The 23,618-nt window shown below is 35.3% G+C and overlaps 1 protein-coding gene across 2 annotated transcripts in view; it reads right to left on the reverse strand.

Moving 5' to 3' along the window:
- The window catches only part of HELLS (helicase, lymphoid specific), a 40,755-nt gene extending 18,053 nt beyond the window's left edge, over positions 1–22,702 (reverse strand). For both annotated transcript variants that reach the window (XR_013824205.1, XM_079899571.1), the window contains exons 1-11: positions 22,544–22,702; positions 21,986–22,107; positions 17,138–17,260; positions 13,848–13,904; positions 11,361–11,397; positions 11,214–11,278; positions 8,357–8,398; positions 5,720–5,944; positions 5,158–5,340; positions 4,407–4,550; positions 1,101–1,297 (exon numbers count right to left, since the gene is read on the reverse strand). Coding sequence is in view for 1 of the 2 variants with exons in the window: in XM_079899571.1 (XP_079755697.1) it covers positions 1,101–1,297; positions 4,407–4,550; positions 5,158–5,340; positions 5,720–5,944; positions 8,357–8,398; positions 11,214–11,278; positions 11,361–11,397; positions 13,848–13,904; positions 17,138–17,260; positions 21,986–22,107; positions 22,544–22,574 (1,226 nt within the window). In the remaining variant the exon portion in view is untranslated. The remainder of the gene's footprint in view (positions 1–1,100; positions 1,298–4,406; positions 4,551–5,157; positions 5,341–5,719; positions 5,945–8,356; positions 8,399–11,213; positions 11,279–11,360; positions 11,398–13,847; positions 13,905–17,137; positions 17,261–21,985; positions 22,108–22,543) is intronic.
- Positions 22,703–23,618: the final 916 nt, after the last annotated feature.

Here is a 23,618-nt window from a genome sequence, read left to right on the forward strand (position 1 = left end):
CTATGTTAATTATTTTTAATGTCTGGTAAGATTATTTACTCTTCCATTCTGAGTATACTAATGATTTTCTGAAAACTGTTTATTTTTGCTTTTTATGATATAAGCTAAGATTCAAACAGTTCTAGAGTAAAAAGCATGAGGGTGAAACTGGGAGACTCTGGTTATATTTTTGACTCTGGCATTAACTAGTTATATTTTTAATAACTTGACACTTGGGTTTTCTTATGTGTGAGACAGGGGATGTATCAACCCCTATACCTTCAACCTATCTCTTGTTTGTGAGAAAATAATGAGAAAAATCCACCTGAAAGTGTTTCACAAAGTCAAGACAATAAGGAGCTTTATAAAAATATGTTAAGGCAGGGAACTCCCTGGCAGACCAGCGGTTAAGACATTTGGGGCTTTCACTGCCGTGGGCCCAGGTTCGATCCCTGGTTGGGGAGTTAAGATCCCGCAAGCCGCGCAGTGTGGCCAAAAAAAAAAAAAAAAAAAAAAAAAAAATTTTTTTAAGGCAGCATAAAACAGCTTGTCTCTACTAATCAATGCAATAAAAGCTTTAAAATAATCTTTTATTTATCTCCTCTCATAATTTGTGTCAAAAGTAGAACATACTTTTGGGGAAAGGGGAATTGGAGGAAGGTGGTTAAAATGTACAAACTAACGGTTATAAAGTAAATAAACACTAGGTATGTAATGTATAACATGGTGACTACACTTAACACAGCTCTATGATATATAGGAAAGTTGTTAAGAGTAGATCCTAAGAGTTCTCATCACAAGGAGAAAAACTTTTTCTTTTCATTTTATTTATTTGAGATGATGGATGTTAACTAAACCTATTGTGGTAATCACTTCACAATACATATAAATCAAACCGTCATACTGTACATCTTAAACTTATACAGTGATATGTCAATTATTTCTCAATAAAACTGGAAAAAATAAAATAAAAAGAGCAGAACATATATGCCACAAAGAACTGGCCAAAAGCTATCACTTTAATCCAGCTACCTAGAAGATAGAAATTAATTTAAACTATGAGCACAGATTTTGAGACAGTTAGAAAAACATAGGAAATAATTAAATAACCGCTTACCTACCTTTTCAAGTCATCAAATACATCTGGCAACAAAAAGTTCAGCAATGACCAAAGCTCTGATAAGTTGTTTTGCAAAGGAGTACCAGTCAAAAGAAGCTTGTTATCCGCATTGAATCGTTTTAACTCCCTGATTAGGCGGCACTTCATGTTCTTAATCCTGTGTCCTTCATCTACTATTAAGTATTTCCAGTAGCAATTCTAGAAAAGGAATTCAGGGGAAACTTTTTATATGATGATCTCACAATTTTTCCTAAAAGCAATTTTAAAGATAAAACTTCTTTATTAGGAATGAATGTTCGATGTTATCAAACGGTATTTCTATACCTATTGAGATGATCATGTTTTCCTTTGATCTACTAAGAGAATGAATTAATTTCCTAAAACTGATATATACTTGTGTTGCTGTAACAGACCTCACTTGGTCCTGAACTAATAAAGTCCACCTGCTGTTATATATTTAAGATTTCTCCATTCACATTCTTTAGTCAAAGCAGTCTGTACTTTTCCTTTCTAATGCTTTGTTGAGTTTTAATTAGTGTTATCTTGCAGTCCTAAAAAAAGAACTGAAGGACTTTATTAGTTCTATATGCTCTGAAACATTAAATATCGTTAGAATTTTCATTCTTGAAGCCCACATCTGAGATTGACACTTTTTATTATCTGATGGTATTCTCAACTTCTTACATAGTTATTGGTTTGTTTAGGTTTTTCCTTTCTTCTGGAGCTAATTTTGGTAATGTATATCTTCACAGAAAGCTAACCATTTACTTTCATTAAGTTGTCATGAAAATTGTTTTAATTTCTCATCTTTAATATCTGTGCTCTTTTATCTTGATTAAGCAAACCTAAAGTTCCTCTGTTTTACTGTGTAAAAATACAGAAATATGCAATATTTCTGGGAAGTATAAGTACCAAACTGGCAACTGTAGGTATCCTTGGATAATGGGATTAGCAAATTGGGGGAAGAGTATGAAATGGGACATCTTTTGCATTTTACTTTATACATTCATAGCTTAAAATAATATTATGACTTCTTTAATAAAAAACTTGGAACTTTTTTTCTGATAAGGCAAACAAATCAGATAGCCTGAATAATCTCTCACTATATCTACCTTAAAAAAATGAAACAAAATATACAACATCCTTCATAAATGAATAAGCAAAAAAGAAAACCCAATGCAACAGAAATGATGAGGAATCTGATAAATGAATTAGTAAATGGACTCATTTACTTCTGCTGCCACTCAGGAATAGGAGTTCTGTACCCCTAATGCCATCAACCCCTAAAGCTAGGATCCTTGATATAATAATAAAAATTCAGTGAAAGGGAAAATTACAAAAATTCTAGCCACTGGCAAATGGAATTGACAAGGAAGCTTATTGTTTCAATATGGTCTGGCTATGGTAATCAAAATAATTAGAAGATCTTCATGTTATATTATTTAGTAGAAAACAGGTGTTTCAATAAGCAACATAAAGTATTACCATATTTATAAATTATACCTATATGCTAACAATAGTTATGTAACACAGCAGTAGTAATTCTCAGGTAGAATTACAAGTGCTTTCAGGTCTTTCTGTACACTACTTTTTCCTACATGCAATATGTATTACTTTTACTGTGAAGACATAACTACAAACCACATTCCAAAGTTCTACCAGCACACAAGTAAAATCTTACATACAGCTCAATCTTGAGCAACACAAATTTGAAATGCACGGGTCCACTCATATGCAGATTTTTTTCAATAATAAATACCACGTATAGTACTACAGGATTCATGAGTGGTTGAATCCATATCTGGAACTGCAGATATGGAGGGCCCACTATAAAATATATGCAAACTCTCTACTGCACATAGGGTTGGCGCCCCTAACCCCCATGTTGTTCAAGGGTCAACTGTACTGGTCAGAGTAAAACAAAGCAGTAAAGAACTGTATGTGAAATACATGGAGCAGTGAGGAAGAAGTTCAAAACACCAAAAAATGGGGCTTCCCTGGTGGCGCAGTGGTTGAGAGTCTGCCTGCCGATGCAGGGGACACGGGTTCGTGCCCTGGTCCGGGCCACAGGCCGCGGAGCGGCTGGGCCTGTGAGCCATGGCCGCTGAGCCTGCGCGTCCAGAGCCTGTGCTCCACAACGGGAGAGGCCACAACAGTGAGAGGCCCATGTTACCGAAGGAAAAAAAAAAACACCAAAAACCGAACTGAGAGAGGCAATGAGAAGTCCATTTTCCAATTGCATTACAATAACTTGGGCACTAATAAATAAGTAGCTACAACACAAAGAAAAACAGATATGGGAATGTTATGCCATAGTAGGTCCATAAGATAATAAAAAATAACTTGTCTTCATATATTCCACTATTTAATTAAAATTAAATGGATAAGTTCTATATACTTAAAGCACTTGTCAGAGACATCTGTAATACATTCACAGATTAGGTCTATGTCTGGTTGATTTTAAAATGGTGTTGTGGAGGGAATTCCCTGGTGGCACAGTGGTTAGGACTCTGTGCTTCCACTGCAGGGGGCACGGGTTCGCTCCCTGGCCGGGAAACCAAGATCCTGCATGCTGTGCGGTGTAGCCAAAAAAATTAAATTAAATTAAATTAAAAAAAGAAAACAAGGAAAAAAATTTTAATTTTAAAATTAAAAAATAAATGAATAAATAAAATGGTGTCGTGGCTATAGATCAAAGTACCAAAGGCTTTAATTTTCTTGTTAGAGACTACAACCTTCATGTCAATCGTTCTTTTTTTTTTTAAATTTATTTATTTTGGCAGCATTGAGTCTTCATTGCTGAGCGTGGGCTTTCTCTAGCTGTGGCAAGCGGGGGCTCCTCTTCGTTGCGGTGTATGTGCTTCTCACTGTGGTGGCTTCTCTTGTTGCAGAGCACGGCTTTAGGCACGCGGGCTTCAGTGGCGTACAGGTTCAGTAGTTGTGGCTCGCGGGCCCTAAAGTGGTGTACAGGTTCAGTAGTTGTCGCTCATGGGCCCTAAAGTGCAGGCTCAGTAGTTGTGGCACACGGGCTTAGTTGCTCCACGTCATGTGGGATCTTCCCGGACCAGAGCTCGAACCCGTGTCCCCTGCACTGACAGGCAGATTCTTAACCACTGCACCACCAAGGAAGCCCATCAATCTTTCTGTTAATATAAACCTCCAGGTTCTAAAGGAATATGCACAATGCAATCTATTACTTCCATCAGAAAAAATAAACAAACAAATGCTACTGGATGGTGACAAAGTGTTGTAAGTTAAGAAAAATGTGATTTATGGATTACAAAGAATCCAATAAGACCATTCATACCTGTAATGCATTTCGGTCTCTCATGGCTATCTCAAATGAAGTGATCACCACAGGATGAATCTGCAATGTCCCTTTCCGTTTGTGAATATGCTTTACCAATTTTCGACGTTCTTGCTGGGTACCATGATATAACATAGTAGGAATCTAAAAGATTTTATATTGATTTATAACCAACTTTAGAACAAAATGTAAATAACAACAATTTGTAAAATATAAAGTTAATCATTTCTGAAAGAAAAAGTATAATTTAACTTTACTTCTATACTTCTATAACAAAATGAGTCAATCAATTCTAATAAATTATTGGGCTACTATGGGAGGATAAAAAAGCCATAAAACCAAATTGAGTGTAAGGTGAGAGAGATGGCGAAGTTATTTTTGGAATATATACTCTCATAAGGCAATGATGTGGCTAAAATGCATAGGTATGGAAGGAAAACACCATAATAAGAATGAACAGAATTAAAAATAAATTCTACCCAGGTCTATCTCAGGTGAGTCAAATTATTCAAGGCACTAAAAACCACCCACGGATGTTTTAGGCAAGATGTCTGAGATTACTATGGAAACTTAGTTTATTCTATATAAACTTAGAGAAGGTACTGCTGAGACTGAAAGATAAGTCAAATAAGATATAGTGCTACACAGAAATCAACATAATTTTAGTAAGAGATCTATAGCTTAATTCAGGCAACAAAACAATAAAACATTTGTAATGATAATATATTTAACAAAAGGAAACATGTCTTACTTCTGGTGTAAATCTTTGGAATTCAGCCATCCAGTTAGGAAGTGTAGACAAAGGGCCACAGACGAGAAAAGGTCCAGGTACTCCTCTCTGAATCATCAATGCAATTGTAGCAATGCATTGAACTGTCTTTCCCAATCCCATTTCATCTGCTAAAATGCCATTAATTCCATTTTCCCAAAGCATCTGGACAAAAATAATATACACTGTATTTAAATGCTGACATAAACACCTATTGAATCAGCAGTAAGTTTATTTCTTCTTTTAACCCAAAGATGATAATTATGATGAGACTGACATATGTACACCATAAGTTATAACAACACTTGTGGGAACTCAGTTATCAAAGCCATAAAAATGTTGGTAGCCTTGAATAAGATAATTTTTCACTTTCAAAAATTTACTCTGGGTAAATAAGTTAGAAAATAAGTATTTACACAGAAGTGTTTGTTTTATATATAATAGTGAAACACAGAAGGAACAACTCAAGTTGTGTTACATCATATTAATAGGTTATCATATAGAAATGAACCAATATCTTGTATTAAAATTGAGGATTCATTACCCTAAGCCATTCCATGCCTTCCACTTGGTACCATCGCATCACTCCTCCTGTGAAGTGTTTTGGTTGCTGAAAGGGTACTGGCTGTCCATTACATTTCCGAACTGGGTCAAAAAAGAATTTAGTATTTTGCCTAACCGTTTGAGATAATCTATCTTTAATTTTACTATTTGAATCTTTATTTTTCTGAAGATCTTCTACACAGAGATTAGAAGAGGAGCTTTCATCCTGTAAAGAAAAAAGTTTAATTAGAAGTTTAATACATAATAATGCTGCTACTCTCCATTAATCAGAAAATGTAACTGCTAATCAAAATTTGCCCAGTCGTATAATCATTGGGTATGAAAAAATAAAGCTACATGTTTAATAAAACCCTCTAGACAGTTAATTCCATTCCCCCACAAATTCAAAGCCACTGGAAAAAAAAAAAAACACTTCTGAAAATAACCCTTACATATAACAGGCATATACTTCTGAAATGACCTTTACAATTAAACATCCCTTCCAAACCTCTAAAATATGCTACCCAAGAATTTATTAAACTATTTTCTTAATAATTTCCTTCATCCATAGGCAGGATAACAGATAATGTCTGTTAAAAAAATTATTTTCAAGGAACATAAAAATATTTACTTTCATCTAAGTAATTACTTTCACTACAGGCAAAGGGGCAAAGTAAATACAGTTTAAAAACTCACTATATCAAACTTAAGAATGTCAATTTATCTGTTTGTGACACAGCACCAACTTATGACCAATGGTAGATTTTTATTGGTTAGCTATGTCCACAACTCTATTCTAAGAAAATGAAAACAAGGATTAAGTCAATTCAAAGGGAAGTCTTACAAATGGTAAGTCTTATAAATGATGCCACAACTGGATATTCAACTGGAAAAATAGGAAACTTGAGTTTCACCACTCCCTACATAAAATCTGTGATGAAATGATATACCTAAACATCAAACCCAGAACCATAAAACTTTTATAAGAAAACAGAATAACTTGATAATTCTGTGACAGACAAACAGTTCTTATACAAGACAAAAAAGCACTAACCACCAAAAGAAAAAAGGTAATGATTTGGGCTATTACAAAATTTAAAATTTTCTGCTTATTAAAAGATATCATTAAGAAAATGAGTAGGCAAGCCACGAACTTAAAGAAAATACAGTCTATATATGTGACAACAATGAGATTATAGAACTCGTATATCAACAAAACGACAAATAACCCAGTAACTGGGCAAAAGATATGAACAGAAACTTTACAAAAGAAAACATATAAACAGCCATTACAAACATGAAAATAAACTCTACATTAGTAATTAAGAAAATGCAAAATAAAACTACATGAGATTCATTTCACATTCAGTAGAACGGTTAAAATCAAAAAGATTAACAACATGAAATGCTGGCAATAGAGTAAAATGGTGTGTTCACTTTGGAAAAAGATCTGTACTTTCTTATAAAGTTGAATTACATTTACCATATGACCCAGCAATTCCATTCCTAGGTACATACAGAAAAAATATCAAAACATGTCCACACAAATATCTTTACACAAATTATCATAGCAGCCTCATTCAGAATAGTCACAAAGTGGAAACAATCCAAATGCTCATGAAGAAAATGGATTAAGACATTATAATATTCAATGGAATACTACTCAGCAATAAAAAGAAACCGACTAGCAACAAACTCAACAACATCAATGATTATTATCCACGCTGAATGAAAAGTAGCAGGAAATAAAAGAATACTATTTATATTTCATTTGTATGAAAACTAGATTGTGATAGAAGTTTTTTAAAAAATTGGGCAAAACTACTATAATAGAAGTCAAGAGGCAGTTGCCTTTAGGTTTGGGGTGGGGAAATGACTGGAAAGGGATACAAGGGATCCTTCTACCATAATAAGGTTCTAAATCTTGATTTGGATAATAGTTACACAGATGTATACATTTGTCAGAATTCTTCCAAATGAACACAAGATCTATGTTTATTTATTGTATATTATAAAATGTCAATTCCATAGTAAATTGTGGTAGAAGATTAGATTGGGCTTTATCTTTAAAAACGCAACTAAATATTTATTAAAAATATGCTTACTTAATCTTATTTACATTAAACATAGTTGGGTTATAACTGCATCATAAACAAATCCTTATACTGAACAAAGACTAAATCCTGTAATTATAGGGGTTTGGATAGTAAATACTCAGGTAACAAGGAACCTCTCTACATAAAATGAGGGGTTGGGGTGGGAGTAAAATCAAGCCTTCCCAAACAGAACCAAAGAAAATCTTGAAGGCCAGAAATAAGATTAAAGTATCCCTCAGGGCTTCCACAAGCTATGGAATATATACATGTGGAATGTATATATCCATATGGTTACAGTTACTTGCATCATTGCTAGACTCCCAAAGACCCATAAATTAATATTTACACACTAAGGAACATGCAATAGACCACCTAAACTTGATATATAAGAAGCATGTTAGGATAAAAAAAGCCAAATGGTTATTTTTTTTAAAAAAAGCTAAGAAATAGGATAACTAGTGAGAAAAAATGTACACTGGTGATTAAGAGATCAGGGAAGCAAATATGACTCCTAAATTTAATATCTATTATAAATCTCTTACCTCATTCTCCTTTTTACTTTTCTTAGCCACAGACAAAATTTCCTAAAACATTGAGAAAACAAAAACAAAATAACAACGAATGTGGTTCATTCATTTATTTAACATTTATTCTTGTTCTGATTTTATGCCAGGAAATGGGGATAAGCCTTGAAGGTAATTAGAATACAGGTGGACCTCAGACAAAATTAAGCCCATAGAATCTTTTTTTTTTTTTTTAACAGTTCAGGTCTTTTATTTTCTTTACACCATCATGCCATGAATTCATAGGGAATGAAGCCGATAGCATCTTATAAAATTCTGAATTCGTTAGCAGCGCTTAAAAATTGGGATATTTACTCCTAAATCTTCCAGCTTTTTTTTTTTTAGTTAAAGCTTATCTGAATAGACTAAGTCCAAATTCACAAAGTCTTCTAGTACAGAGGCTGGCAAACTACAGACCGTGGACCAACTCCAGCCGGCAACCTGTTTTTATAAATGTCTAAATAAAGTTTAATTAGAACAAAATCAGGCTCACTGGTTTACAATCTGTCTATGACTGCTTTCTGGATACAATGGCAAAGTTCAGGGTTGATTAGTTACCCACAAAACTACTGAAAGCCAAAAATGTTTACCATCTGGCCCTTTACAAAAAAAGTTCTCCAAACCCTGCTTTAGGTTACTACCATTATTCAAGTATTCACTCCCAAATGTACTACAGTCCCAACTCCAGCCCACTTTAGGCCTCTCTCTGGATTAGAGGACTGAGTTTGCAATCCTGAGCAAGAGGCAAAGACAAATACATTAAAAATACAGAATAAAAGTGTTCTGATTTTGAATTACCTACTAGATGCTAAGGGTAAGGAGACAATGTCCCTGGTGACTTAGGAGAGTATTATATCAAATTATCTGAAAAAGTTGTCATCAAGGGATAATCATTAAAGACAGAATTAGGCTGTATTTCAAGCAGAAAGAATAGCATGTGCAGAGGACCAAGGGAATAAAATAGTATGATACATTCAGGAAATTTTAAGCATATCTCAAATTTGAGATACACAGGAAAATGACAGGACATGTAAGTGAATGACACCACATACATACATGTGTATATGTAAAGTATTATGTAAGTATAGATGATATTCATATTCTAAGGCCAAAGAGATTTTATATAGAGAACAGATAGAAGAGCTGTCTTTTAAAATGGATAGATAAACTGAACCTTTTTGGAGAACAATTTGTGAATGACTCAAAATGATACCAATTACTAAGTATTCTTTTTAGAAATTAAACCTCCTTAACTCCTGACACTGCTTACCTCTATAGCTTCATCCTTCACCACTTGTTTATTTACAAACTGGAGCCAAATATAATTTCCTTTTAAGTTTTTTTAACTTTCCAGGAACTTCCTGCCTCTGGACATTGGTCAAAGGTTATTTTCTCTTCCTACAACACATCCCCAGTAACCTCCCTATATCTTACTATTTCCCTATTAACCTACCCCCACCTCTAAATGATTTAACTTTTATCCAAGTCTCAACTTCCTAGATGAAACCTTTATGAACTTCCTGCTTGAGTTAAGAGCCCCTTTATATGCTCAATAGCATTTTCCAATTATCCAATTATATTTGACTACTTCCTTCTAAATTTTTCTCACTGGATATAGGCTAAGGCAAAGACAGTGATTATGTTACCGAGTCTAAGCTCGTACTGCTCACTGCTTGACAGGCCAATAATCAAAAGACACGAGTTGCTGGGGCAAGGAATAACAATTTTACTCGGAAAGCCAGCAAACCGAGAAGATGGTGGGCTCATGCCCCAAAGAACCATCTTGCCTGAGTTAGAATTCAGGCTCCTTTTATACTAAAAGGGGGTGGTGGTGGTGGAGTAAAGTCAAACATTTCCTGGTTCCCATCAGCCTCTGGAGGGGATGTGTTAATTTCTTCCTCCCTGTAGTCATTCACAGGTGGGCCTGGTCAGGATGTTTCCTGTGAGCTAAACAAAGGTATTTTAGCTTAATGCTCATTCCTGGGAAGCAGGGTTCCCAGAGATGGGCCATTATGTATAATTTAAGCTTATAGGCAACATCCCTTTAGTGACTAACTTATAATACAAAAGGTTCTTTCCTATTACAATTACCTTTCTTTACTAATTGATCTTATCCACTTAGAACAAAGTTTGTCCATAGCAGATATGCCACCAACATTTGATGAATTAAAATAACAGCCGTGTGATTAGCTAAACTTCAATAAATCTCATTAATAGTGTTTTCAAACCGCAGGCTGAGTGTGTTCCATAATAAATTGAGTGGGTCTCAACTATTATTTTTAAATGGGAAAAAAGAGAAAATATCAGAGTACATCCCTAGACTAAAGACAAGTATTATGTGAAACTTTATACCTTATGAAGATGTAAAGAGTTAGAATCTCAGGTAAAAGAAAAATGGAGTAGGTAATTAAGGTTAGTATTTTTTTAATATTAAGAATGTGATACATTAAATTATGCTTAAGGAATATTTAGGGTTTGTCACAACTGAGGACACTCTAATTAGTTTCTATTTAATGAGGTAATACGTAAGAAGGTGAAAAAAGAAATGGCTTTAGAAATGAGTTTATGATTTTAGTTCCTTAATGGTTTTCAAACAAAGAACAGAGTTCTTAAGATACAGTTTTGAGGTTCTAAGAAGTTATAATAATTTCTGATTAGGCCAAACTCATGCTCCTTTAACAAACAGGAAGATGGTACCATCTTCCTCCTTAAAACACTTAACTGGCTGAAAACCCAGGTAAATAACAGTAATCAATACAGCTTTAAGGTGGTTCAAAACCCACAATAGGTTTTACTCAACATCGAATCTTATGTATCCCTCCCCCTTTATTTTTACCTCTTTTGACATGACCTCCGAAATACTGTATGATTCATCTTCTCTTCCTCTTTTCTTTCTCATAACTATAAAAAAAAATTATTTTTTATAGTAATTAAAACAAAAATATAAACACATAGTCTTCAAAACTGGAACAAGGAAATTTACCTGCATTCTCCTCACTTGCATCAATGGAATTTTTACCCTACAAAACAAGGATTTAGAGTATTATTTTCCTAAAGACTTCTACGGTATTACATGTTAAAAGGCACTGATTAGGTTAGCTTTCCTTGCAGTTGAACCACATCCACAACTCTTCACTATTATGCTTACCAAAAGGTAATCTTTTTCTGTATTTCCCTACTATAACTTGTTCATAACCATATCCCTCTACTTTTTCCCAAAGACTCTACTTTCCTCAGTTTTCTTCCATGTAAGAGACATTTCAAAACGAAACAAAGAAGGCATTTTTATTTTGAAATTACCATGTACATCTTCTCTAACTGTATATTTATGCTGAAGATACTCACTGGGTATGGTATGGAAGGAGTACTCATTTTCAGTATAATTTATAAGTTAAATACAACTGACAGTAGAAATAAAAGAGAAAACCAACTGAAAAATTACTAGTGAAAGGAGATAAGGGAAAGGAAGAAGTGTTCAAAAACAAAGTTTCAGAATGAGAGCTGGCAAAGAATAGGTAGACAACATGTATGAAAAATAAAAATGACAAAGAAATAAGGTAAATATAAAAATGAAGTTAAAAATTTAAAGGATTAAAAAAGAAAATACCAAAAGAGACTAGTGAAATGGAATAGGCAGAATTTAATGGTTGACACCTTTAGAATAAAGGGAAAAAAACCCAAAACCTGGTATAAAAAGTTAGCTTGGTGAAAGTGAAGGCTGATTGAAATCGGCAGTTTGAAGAGTACCGAGTAAATGATTAAGCCAGTAAAATTATAAGTACATTCTTCAAAACCCCAAAATAAGCTCCTGGAATTCGTAACTGAGTCGAACATCAGTTTTCCACAATTGCTTTTGTTGCAGAGTTATCTGCTATGTACTTTAACATCACCAATAACCACACTAAGAATCAAGTAACTGGACTTAAAGATACCCTACCTATTTTTCCTATTGGCATTTTGATATTTTCTAACAAAGGCAGTTTGGTATAGAAATTAAGTGTGGAATCCGAAATTAATCCTAGGTTCAAATCCTGGCATTACTATTTATTAGATATGTGACCTTCAAAGTTAGTCAATTCTCATTCACAATAGTTGTGTTCTATAAAGTCGCTGTGAATACTGAACTAGTTAACACTGAATCAGTGCATCTAGAAGAAATACAAGTTTAGGTTCCTGCAAGCCTCTGGTCACATCTTCATCAACTGATCAACGCATAACCCTATTTTATGTATGTTGCTGTTTAAACACAGCTCATTTAAAACATATGCTGATTAACACTGAACTCAAAGCCAACAGCATTGTAACTCACATCTGAAGGAAGCTTATCTAACACACCTATTTTCTCCATAAGGAACATCACAGCCTTCTTGCAATAGAAACACTAGACAGCACTTCAGCACAATGTGGCTGACAGTCTTTTAAACAGCAAAACCACCAAAACCACAAAAATGCAAAAATCATGGCATTAAATAGACCACAAAGAGGACACTTGTTTACACTGTGACAACTTAAATAAGGCAGATAGCTTTGTTTGACCTCAGCTGGGAATGTGCATGTTGGGACTCTTAATTTTTTGCCATTCTGCATATACACATGTCTGAATGACCACAAAAACACAGGTGACAGATTTTAGCAAATAGGCTAAGTGGCAAGTATGGGATCTATAAATAATGAGGATGAACTGTGCTTTATCTCCTTGCATCAGCTTCTTTATACATAAAATGTAGATAATAACAGTATCTCTACCTAACAGAGCTGCTTTGAGAGTTAAGTAAAAACATGTAAAGCTTAGAACAATGCCCGGGCACACAGTAAGTACTCAATAAATGTTACCTTTATTATTTCTCTTTTCACTAACACAAGTGTTGTTTGTATAATCCCTATCAATATGGCATTAAACAGCCTCATGTTAAAACACAGTCCCCAAAAAGATCACATCTAAAATTCAGGCTATCCCTAAATGAATGCTCTATCTGAAATGCTATTACCATGTATGTCATATGTTCCAATTTTGGTTCCATTGCTACAGCTATGTACAAGATACAAATTTAGATTATTTTTATGGCTCAAAGTTGACATGACGAGGTTAGAAGCATGAAGAAGAGTAAGCATTACATGCTCCAAAAGAGCTGGCGACTTATAAAATGCCTTGAGGTATAAAATATTTGCAGATTTCTCCCCAGATAAGAAAGTGAAATTTTGCTATTATGAAATATAGTCCACAGAATAAGAAACTAAAAAGGTCATAGTTTAGCTCTCCTCCCATATATCTAAAATACTGAGACAAAAAAACCCCTAAATAAATAAATAAAATACTGAGAAACAGATTTTACATATTTCTATGCAACCAACAAAGATAGGTTAGCAGATAAAGATTAAAATTAAATAGATGATCAGTAGTCAAAAGAATACAAGAGAATGTCTTCGATATCTAAGGTAACATATACAAAATATTCTAGCTTACTATTACCTTAGTAACTTTTAAAGATTCCTTTTTTCTCTCCAATTTCTCTTTCTTCTTCTGTTCCTGTAACATAATTTTTTCTTAGTGTCAAAAGTGGAAAATGCAAAGTATGAAACACACATCTCAAATAACTTAAGTTCGCAATGAAGAAACTGTATATAAAAATTAAAAAACAAGAACTTGCGCTTCAAGCCTTTATGGAGTAACAGAGAACAGATTTACCCTCCTGCCTTAAGCAACTAAAATCTAAATATATCAGTGGTTTTCAGCAACACACAGCAAAGGACAGTGAACACTGTCCTGTGAACAGATTTACCCTCCTGCCTCAACCAACTAAAATCTAGATAAAATATATCTGGTTTTCAGCAACACGCAGCAAAGAACAGTGAACACTGTCATGAACCACGCGAATCTTCTGACTGCCCAGCTTACTGCCTGGAGGCAACTTCCAAGTGCAAATAATGGAGGGAGAACCCAAATAGAGCTCAACAGTCTTCCTGAGTTGAAAAGACAGAGTGCAAAACTCAGAGGAGCTAGCAAACCAAGGTCAAGTATCAGAGAGGGGACAGTTTCATACAAAAGAGGCTCTGAAGATCTGTAGTGGCATCCTCAGGCTGAGTACTGATCAGTGTGTGAGTGTAAGAAAATGAAGGCCAGGAAAAGAGCAACTAGAAAGCAGGTAGAACAATCCCTGTGCTCACAAGGGCTCAGGAACAGTTCACATTCCCGTCAGCCAAAGCTGAAGGGCCTCTTAATGTATGGGGCTTCAAGAACATTCAGAAGAGGGACCAAGTTATTCTTGGACTAAAAAAGCTGTTCCATAAGCCCCCTAACAAAGCTTTAAAAGCAGGACAGAAAACGATTCAAACCATTTCCAAGAGGTGTTTAAAAGAGTATTTACCTTACAGTGAGTCATTAAGCTTGGTATTTGTTTTTCTGTTTCATTTTACCAAACGAAGGGTTAAAAAGGGCTTCAACAAAGGAAAAAGAGAATTTAGCAAATGTAGCAAAATCTTGATTGATAACTGTTAAATGTGAATGATGGGGACAAAAGGATTTATTGTAGTACTGACACTTGCCCAAGTTTTTAAATCTTCATACTTCTAGTGGACTATAAATAAATTATACAGTGTCTTAGATGATAAATGCAATGCGAAGAAAAGAACAAGGTAAAGGGGATCAGGAGTGTGAGGATGGAGGTGCCAGGTAACTTTATTTAAGGTTGTCAGGGCAGGTCTCATTGAGAAAACATGTAAGCCAAAGCTTGAAGATGATGATGAAGTAAGCCAGGCAGATATCTATTGAGAAGAGGGTTCCAAGTAGAAAACAGCCAGTGCAAAGGCCTAAAGGCCGGAAACACACCTAGAACAAGGTCTGAAAGGTATGGGGGTTGAGGGAGGCAACCAGACTGCTTATAGTCTTGTAGGCCATCCTAAGGACTTTGGCTTTGTTAGAAACAATGTAAGCTAGAAAGCAGTGAAACATCATTAAAATACTGCAAGTGGGTGGGGGGAAGCACTAAAGAAAAATAAATTCTTCACCCAGTAGAAAATCTTTCAAAAATAAAGGTAGATGAAGACTTTTTCAGAGATAAAAACTAAAAGAACCTAACACCAACAGAAAATGCAAACAAATCTATAATAACAGAAAGCAGATCAGTGGCTATCTGGTGATGAAGACAGGAAGTGAGGGATGGGAGAAAATTAAATAAAAGGGGCAGAATTCAACCATAAAAAAAAGAATGTGATCTTGCTATTTGCGACAATATGGATGGACCTTGAGGGCATTATACTAAGTGAAGTAAGAGAGAAAAACAAATACTATATGATTTCACTTACATGTGGAATCTTAAAAAAAAAAAAAAGGCTCACAGATTCAGAGAACAGACCGGTGGTTGGGGGGTGGGGGGGTGAGGGGGGGGGGTCAAAAGGTTTAAATTTCCTGTTATAAAATAAACAAGTCATGGATGGGGATGTACTATACAGCATGGTGACCATAATTAATAATACTTATTGCATATTTGAAAGTTGTTAAGAGAATAAATCTTAAAAGTTCCCATCACAAGGGAAAAATTTTTTAACTGTGTACAGTGACAATGTTAACTAGACTTACTGTGATCATTTTGCAATATATACAAATATTGAATCATTACACTGTACACCTGAAACTAATATAATGTTACATGTCAACTGTATCTCATTAAAAATGGGGGGACAGGAAGAATTTTTTGGAATTAATGGTTATGTTCATTACCTTGGTTGTGGTGGCTTCATGGGTATACATTTTTTAAATGTACAGTTTTGTGTATATCAGTTATATTTCAATAAAGCAATTTTTAGAAAAGGAGACTGAGCAACATAAAATTCACAATTTCTGGCATCCAAAAAATATCACTAGACAGGATAAAAATCAGTTAACAGTTGACTAAAAAAATAAATGTTGGAGTAAAGCAATTTATATTGAGGAAACTCAACAGCTCAGGGATTGGCAGGCAGCACAGTGAGGATGAAGTTGGAACTAAAAACAGGAGTTTTGTTCTAATGTCTGCTTAGAAGCAGTTACTCTTGAATGAAACACATCTTGAATGACAAAAGCAAACTACAGAAGAACTACATATAGTATGATACCATTCTTATAAGGCTCAAAATAAGCAAGACCAAAAATATACACTGTTTATGGATATACACACATGTGATATATGTTAAACTATTTTTTTAAGCAGAAAAATGATAAATACAAAATTCATGATGGTAATTACCTCTGGGTTAGGATGGTAAACGAGGCAAGGAGATGGGAAAGAGAAGCAGAAATGTAGGTGCAAAAATATTTAGAATGTCCTAGTTCTTAATCCTTGTTCATTTAATTAATACAGTATTCATAATTTAAAAAAAATGTTGGTATATTCATACAATGGAATGCTTCTTAGGAATAAAAATGATCTACTAAATTAATACATGTAAGTGAATCTTAAAAATATGCTGAGCTAAAGAAGTGAGACACCAAGAGTGCTTATCATATGATTCCATTTATATAATATTCTAGAAAAAACAATACTAATTTATAGTGGCAGAAAACAGAAACCAGTGGTTGTCCGGGGCCAGAAGCAGAGACCACTGAGAGAAGAAAACTTCTTGGGATAATGGAAATGTTCTTTATCTTGACTGTGCCGGTGGTTACACAGGTCAAAACTCATCTAACTCTTAAAATGTGTGCAATTTATTGTATGTAATTTATATCTCAATAAAGCTTATTTTAAAAATTTAAGCTATTAGCTATAATCAATCACATATACATACCTCTAACTGCTGCTGTTCCATTTTAGTCAATAAAAATTTGGAGTAAATATTGCTTTTTTCAAGCAAATGCTGAAGTCTACGATATCGAATGTCCATGGACTCTCTATCCCAAGACATGCGAGCCTATCCAAAGAGAAAGTTTCCATAATTATTAACGGTTTCCTGACATACACTGATTTTTTTTGCATAAGGTGTAACAAAGATGACTAAACAACTGCTCTTTAGGTTTAATATATTTCCTGTAATTCATGAAAAATATTTTTATTAAATTCACTTACTAAAAATGGTTATCTTCCAAACAAAAACCTAGAATAGCTAAAAAAAAAATGATTCTGGGGTTCAACAGGCAATCTGGCAAAGTATAGCTTGGCTACCAAAATAATGAAATTTCAGACACTGAATATATCGTTATTGGCATCTACAGAATTGAAGGTCCATTTTCAAAATATTTGAAATTAAAGTGAGAAAGCAAATATTTAATTCAAGTTGTATTTAAGTTTTTACAAAACCAAATCATTTCAGAAAAGAAAAATTTTATACACCAGTTTAATTTGAAGGAGCAATGGAATTAAAAGATAGTCTCATTGGCTAGGAATCAGAACATCTAGTTTTAGAACTTAAAAACTATGTTGTCAAAATATTTAAACGTGCTAAATCTACTGTTTATTTCTTACAAGCCTCTTTCCTCCTCAGTATTGTGTTGCCCAAGCTTTGCCCTTACCTTTTAGCTTTCTACTCTCATACTCTTACCTTTATCTTTCACCTCTGTACGCCTTCCATTTACAAACCTCTGCTTTCCATATTACTTTTACACACCATTTATTTATTGATTTGTAAGAGTATACAACAGTCTAGTGGCTGAGGAGGAACCCTCTCAATTCACAATAAAAGTTAAACATTTTAACAGAACAATAACAGAGGGCACAAGAGAGAAAACAAAAGCAACAAATAAATAGTATAGTTCAACGGTCCACAAACATTTTCTGTAAAAGGGCAAAGGGCAAATATTTAAATATTTCAGCATGATATGGTTTGTATTGCAAATACTCAAATCTGCCTTCGAGCAGTTATAGACAACACGTAAACAAAAGTTGTGTTCCACTAAAACAGACATAAGGCCAAATCCAGTTCATAATTTGCCAACCAAATACTGTAATCTGAACTCAAAAGAAAAGCATTAAGTGGGCTGAAGTCAAGTGAGAGTTGAATATATGCAAATCTTACTAACCAGCAATTCCACTCCTGAGCGTGTGTGTGTGTGTGAGGTAAATTTAATTTAGTGTTAAGGCTTGACCTTATAAATCAGACACCAGTATATACTAACTTATATTTCCCAGATGTTATGTCATCTAATTTTTCTTTCAAAATAAATTTATTTTCTATTACAAAAGCAGTGACAATAAGATACCTAAGAATAAATTTAATGAAATACATGCGCATTACAAGAAAATAAAAAATCTTTAAAAAATCATCCATAGTCTTACCCGTGCAGATAATCTGTTGACGTCTCATAAAACTCTATTTTCAGTTCTTTTAGGACAGTCTTTCTTTTACTATTACCAACGTACTACTATGATTACAATAGTCAGTCACTGAATGAAATGGATATTATAAATGAGATGAAATTACTTAAAACTTTATAAAAATGAATTCTTAAACTTAACTTTATTTTAGTTAAAATACTTTGTGCTTAATTTATCTGCTGCCTTAAGTCCTGTTCAGAATAAATCAGCATACATCTTTGAAGTAATTAAAGCTTAAAGGCGCCATCATGGAACAATAATTTATAATATAATTAAAATATGCCAATGGTTAACCTTTAAACCCAGTCTTCTGTATTTCAAAATAATTCTGTAGTAAATCTTCTCATCTATCATTACTCTCTCGACTTAATTTTGTTATTTGTTAATATTAAAGTAAATTGTAGCTTCATCTGTGGAAAGTATTCAATACTGAGTGCCTGGTGGGAAGCATCTCTTGATGAGAGAGTGAGAGAGTATGCCAGTGGCCACCAAGAGCATAAATTCTCCACTGTCTACCCCATTACCTCTCCCAAACCCCAGTTTTATTTATTTCTTTATTTTGCGGAGGGAGTTCTATTTCAGGTTACACAATATGAACTGTTTTCCTTTTTTACCTTTCCAAGAACCCTCACAACTCTTACCATTCCCCTTCCCCCACGTACACAGAAGTTAAAGCTACTCTCAAGTATTCTAGACTAACAATGACTTCTTTCAAAAGGAAATGCAGGTGAAAAGTCAAAGAAAATAACTGTAGCAAATGAATGTCAAAATCATTCTCCAGGATCTTCACAAACCTTCAAATCTCCTAAAGCAAAGTAAATGCTTCTCATTAAGAACTTAAGCTAGCTCTTCCTCTCTTAAGTACTTCTAAATATATGCCCATAAATACTGAATTCTCCCAAAAGAAAAGGAATCATTACTTTTGTGTACTGAATTTTTTGGCTCCAAAGACATGTAAGAGAGAGACTTATTCTTAGAATTTTCTCTACAGTCACTGAGGGAATAATTTGTAAGTGTCAAGGACAAAAAGTAATCAAATTCTTTCAATACCTGTACATAAAAAGATACATAATAACAATGAACCACAATCCTACTAGGTTTTTAGCAAATTACACCCTGCACTAATAGGATTGAAAAGAGCTTTATTCATGGAAGTACTGAAAAATGGATTAAAAATTGCTATTTTAAGTTCTATGGTGCATAACTGCTAAAGAAAAGCTAGTTGTACCATACCTATCCCTCAAGAGTAACAATTCCAAAAAACTTTAGGATTGCAAAATGTTCAAGAGCTTAAAAATTTCACTGAAAGTAGAAGTTATTTTGATCCCTAGTTTAATCAGCAAATACTTATGGTACTATAAATTTTCACGGACCTTTAAATTTATTTATTTAAAAAATTTTTTTTGGCCACACCGCACCGCACCGCTTGTGGGATCTTAGTTCCCCGACCAGGGAAAGAACCTGGGCCCACAGCAGTGAAAGCCTCGAGTCCTAACCACTGGACCACCAGGGAATTCCCTGATAGACCTTTTTTAAATGTGAAAATAATCTTTCTTCACTTGAACTCATGCATTCTTGAAATGTATTCTTATTACACCTCATATCTTTCTTCAAATAGCATTTCCTTAACCAACAATCTTCATGGGTTATAAAAGTGAACTACACTACTCAAAATTAAGGGTTTATCACTTAAAATCTCTGGAGTTGATTCTACTCTGGACCATGCCCCAGGATTCATCCTTTACAATTCACCTTGTTACAATGGCTAGTAAGTATATTTATTTTATTATATAATCATATATGTTAGGTAATATATTATAAAATATTCTTTTACCTTAGTTAGAAATTCAATAGACATTTACTACAGCCTACTATTTGCCAGGTGCACAGCCTACAAAAACAAAACAATGTGATGTGCCCTCAAGAAACAAAGTGAGAAAGAATCAAGTAAGTAAGGATAATACTGTCTAACAAAGTACTGTAGGAATGCATAGAATGAGTAAAGGTGGTTCAAGGTTGACCTCCCAATTCTATTAAAATTTGTTAATATACTACCTTACCGGATTATGGTCAACTACAGATGATCAGTAATAATGGAACTATTATATACTGGAGTGAAAGTATAGCAAGGTGGTTAAAAAGTGTGAATTCTGGAACCACATGGCCTACATTACCATCTCTAGCTGAGGGACCCCAGGCAACCTCTAGGTGCCTCAGTTTCCTCATCTGTAAAGTGGAATGAAAATAGAACCTAGTTTATAGACTATTTTAATAAAAGTAATAGTTTATACTAGTAATTAAACTAGTAAGTTTAATAATAGTAATCATAATGAGTTTAATAATGATATCTACTTGATACTATTGAGGATTCAATGAGTAAAATACATGTACAGCATTCAGAACAGTGACTGACTCACCATAAATGATCATGAGGTGTCAAAAATGCTAACAAAATTATCATGATTGTTGATATAAAATAGCAGGGACTAACTAATTCATTACTTGCCTTTGGAGTGCATTATTCCCCAATTTGAGTAGTTCTGTAATTACATGGAGTTAATTCAATATTAATGTCCTCAGAGAGGTTTAGTGTTAAGGACAAGAACTCTGGAGACAGCCAAACTTGAGTTCACTAGTGTGTGACCTGACCCCCAATTACCTCAGTTTCATCATATGTAAGTGGAGATATCAAAAGTACCTAAATAACCATAATACTGGGAGGGTTAAATAAATTATTACAAGAAAATCACTTAGTAGGCAGCACATAAGATGTAGTAGGTGTCAGTCTTCTTGCATATGCAATAATGAAGCAACAGGGTGGGACAGTGCTGGAATAAAATATACTTAAAAACTGAAGTTTTTCAAGAGGTTAAAAACTGCTTTTAGTAACCTACAAAATACTCTGTACCAGAAAACCACAAGGATAATTAACTATTCGTTGAAAAAGTACATCACATTTTAACCTAAAGGATCTTACTCGGCAATAGTCCAAGAAATGTAAAAGAAAGCAAAAAACAAGTTGATCACTTAGGTGGAAAACAGCACTGAAAGAATTCACTAAAAATAATTCACTACCGACTTTGGAAGAATTATAATAGCTAAACAATCAATTTGAAATGCTCACCTAAGAGAAATGAGGCCACTTTATAGACCAAGACTATATCTGATAGAAGCCTCATTCAAAGCTCATGCAAAGGTTTCTCAAAAATAGCATCGGTAAACAGAGATAAATAAGGAAGCCCGTTTTAAAGCTGATGAAAAACCAGACTAGTAAACTTAAGCACACAAACCACACCCCCGACGATGAACTTGATGCCTATTTTACCTTTTCTAGCATCTTCCTCTCTCTCTCTAGCCCAGCAGCTTCAAGCTGTTCTTCCTCCTCTACCATGGCTGGAGTAATCACGGCAGTCTCCGGCTGTTCAACCACATCTGGAGCTACGGACCCTAGGAGGAGACAAGGCTTTTAAATTGCAGCTTTAAAAAATGACCAGTTACTCAACTTCCGAGTAAACAACCTTCCTCCCTTTCCCAGGTGCATTTGCGGCAAACCATGAAGACCCAGGGGGACGCCAGTATCACCTCTCAGAAGAAATCCTAAGCCTTCACTATGTCAACAAGTTGCCTGGACCCCAGTTTACAAATGGAGATGTTTGGGAAAACGCAGCTCCCCTGTGTCAAATTTCCTATACCATGCAAATATGCGCAGTTCCGGGTGTCCCCCACTCACTCCCCACAGAAAAGGTAACCCTCCTTTCCTCCTCAGTCTCTGCCCGGGGTCGCCTCTCCCCTCAAAAGCTCGGCGGCAGTCTCTCCATGCTGCTCCCGCACCCCCGCCCCGGACACCGCCGCCCGCTCCGGGAGGCAGGTTCTCCTCACTCACCGCCACTGCTAGCGGGGCGCTGCGCCGGCATGGCTGGACACACACTCCGGAACCGGGTGCCCTCCTCACAGCGCCTGCAACGCCGCGCGCTAAAACCTCCCAGCCGCTTGCCGGTCCCGGTCTCCCGGCCAGGTGTCCAGCCAGAGAAAAACGCGCGCTTCTCCTTCGCGGGAAAACGCCGTCATCTCGCGATACTTCGTCCTCTCCACCCCGCCCCCGAGTCCCGGTGGCGCGAGACTTGGCGAAGTTTGGTTTTCGTCAGAACTCTCTTGGGAGACTGTGAGCTTTTCCGAGGACCTCAGGTTTGGGGAAGCTGGGTTCTGCTGCAGAAGTCAGCCTTAAACGAGCTGTGTGATACTAGGCGAGTCTGCCTACCGTGGAGGGCCCGGTTTCCTCACCTAATTGATGATGGTGCCGCACTATGCAGACTTCAGTAGCGCTCTTGTTTGCAAGGTACCTTCACACACTGGCTAAAGTGATTAAATCCTGCCAATGGATGATCCTTTAGGTAGAAAGATGTACTGAGTATCCAGGTGAAGATGTCAGAGACTAATGTTGCTAAACTTTGCCACCATCTGCAGTTCACATTTTGAGTGAAAATTCCCCGAAATGACCCAGAAGAGGGCTCTTTTTGTGGCTGGGATAGGAGAGAGAAATAAGATTATGGTAGCGTTCTTGTTGAAAAGTTATTTCAGGATAAGGGAGAACTTAATGCAGTGATAAGCCTACCGGAGTGGCCAGTAGAAAAGACGTAAGGTTCAGGAATTCAATAGACCAGTTATTAGAGAAGGCACCTGAAGGGAGGAGCTGGGCTTTTCTTGTCCCTTGGTTTTCACTTCAGCCTGCAGTCCCTCCCTTTCTTACCTGCAGTCCCTTTTAACAAGTTCTTTTGCCACCCCTCGCCCCAACCTCAGAATTTATGGTATACCTGCCATGTAATCACCTGTTTCCTCCATTTCTGACTCCAACAACTTTAATTATTTGTAATTGTACAAAATTTAAGGGTTTACAATGCACGTCACGTCCCTCATAACCATCTTCAGCAACCTTCATAACACTGAGATTAGCAGAGCAG

This window comes from Stenella coeruleoalba (assembly GCF_951394435.1).
Source record: "Stenella coeruleoalba genome assembly, chromosome: 16".
NCBI lineage: Eukaryota > Metazoa > Chordata > Mammalia > Artiodactyla > Delphinidae > Stenella > Stenella coeruleoalba.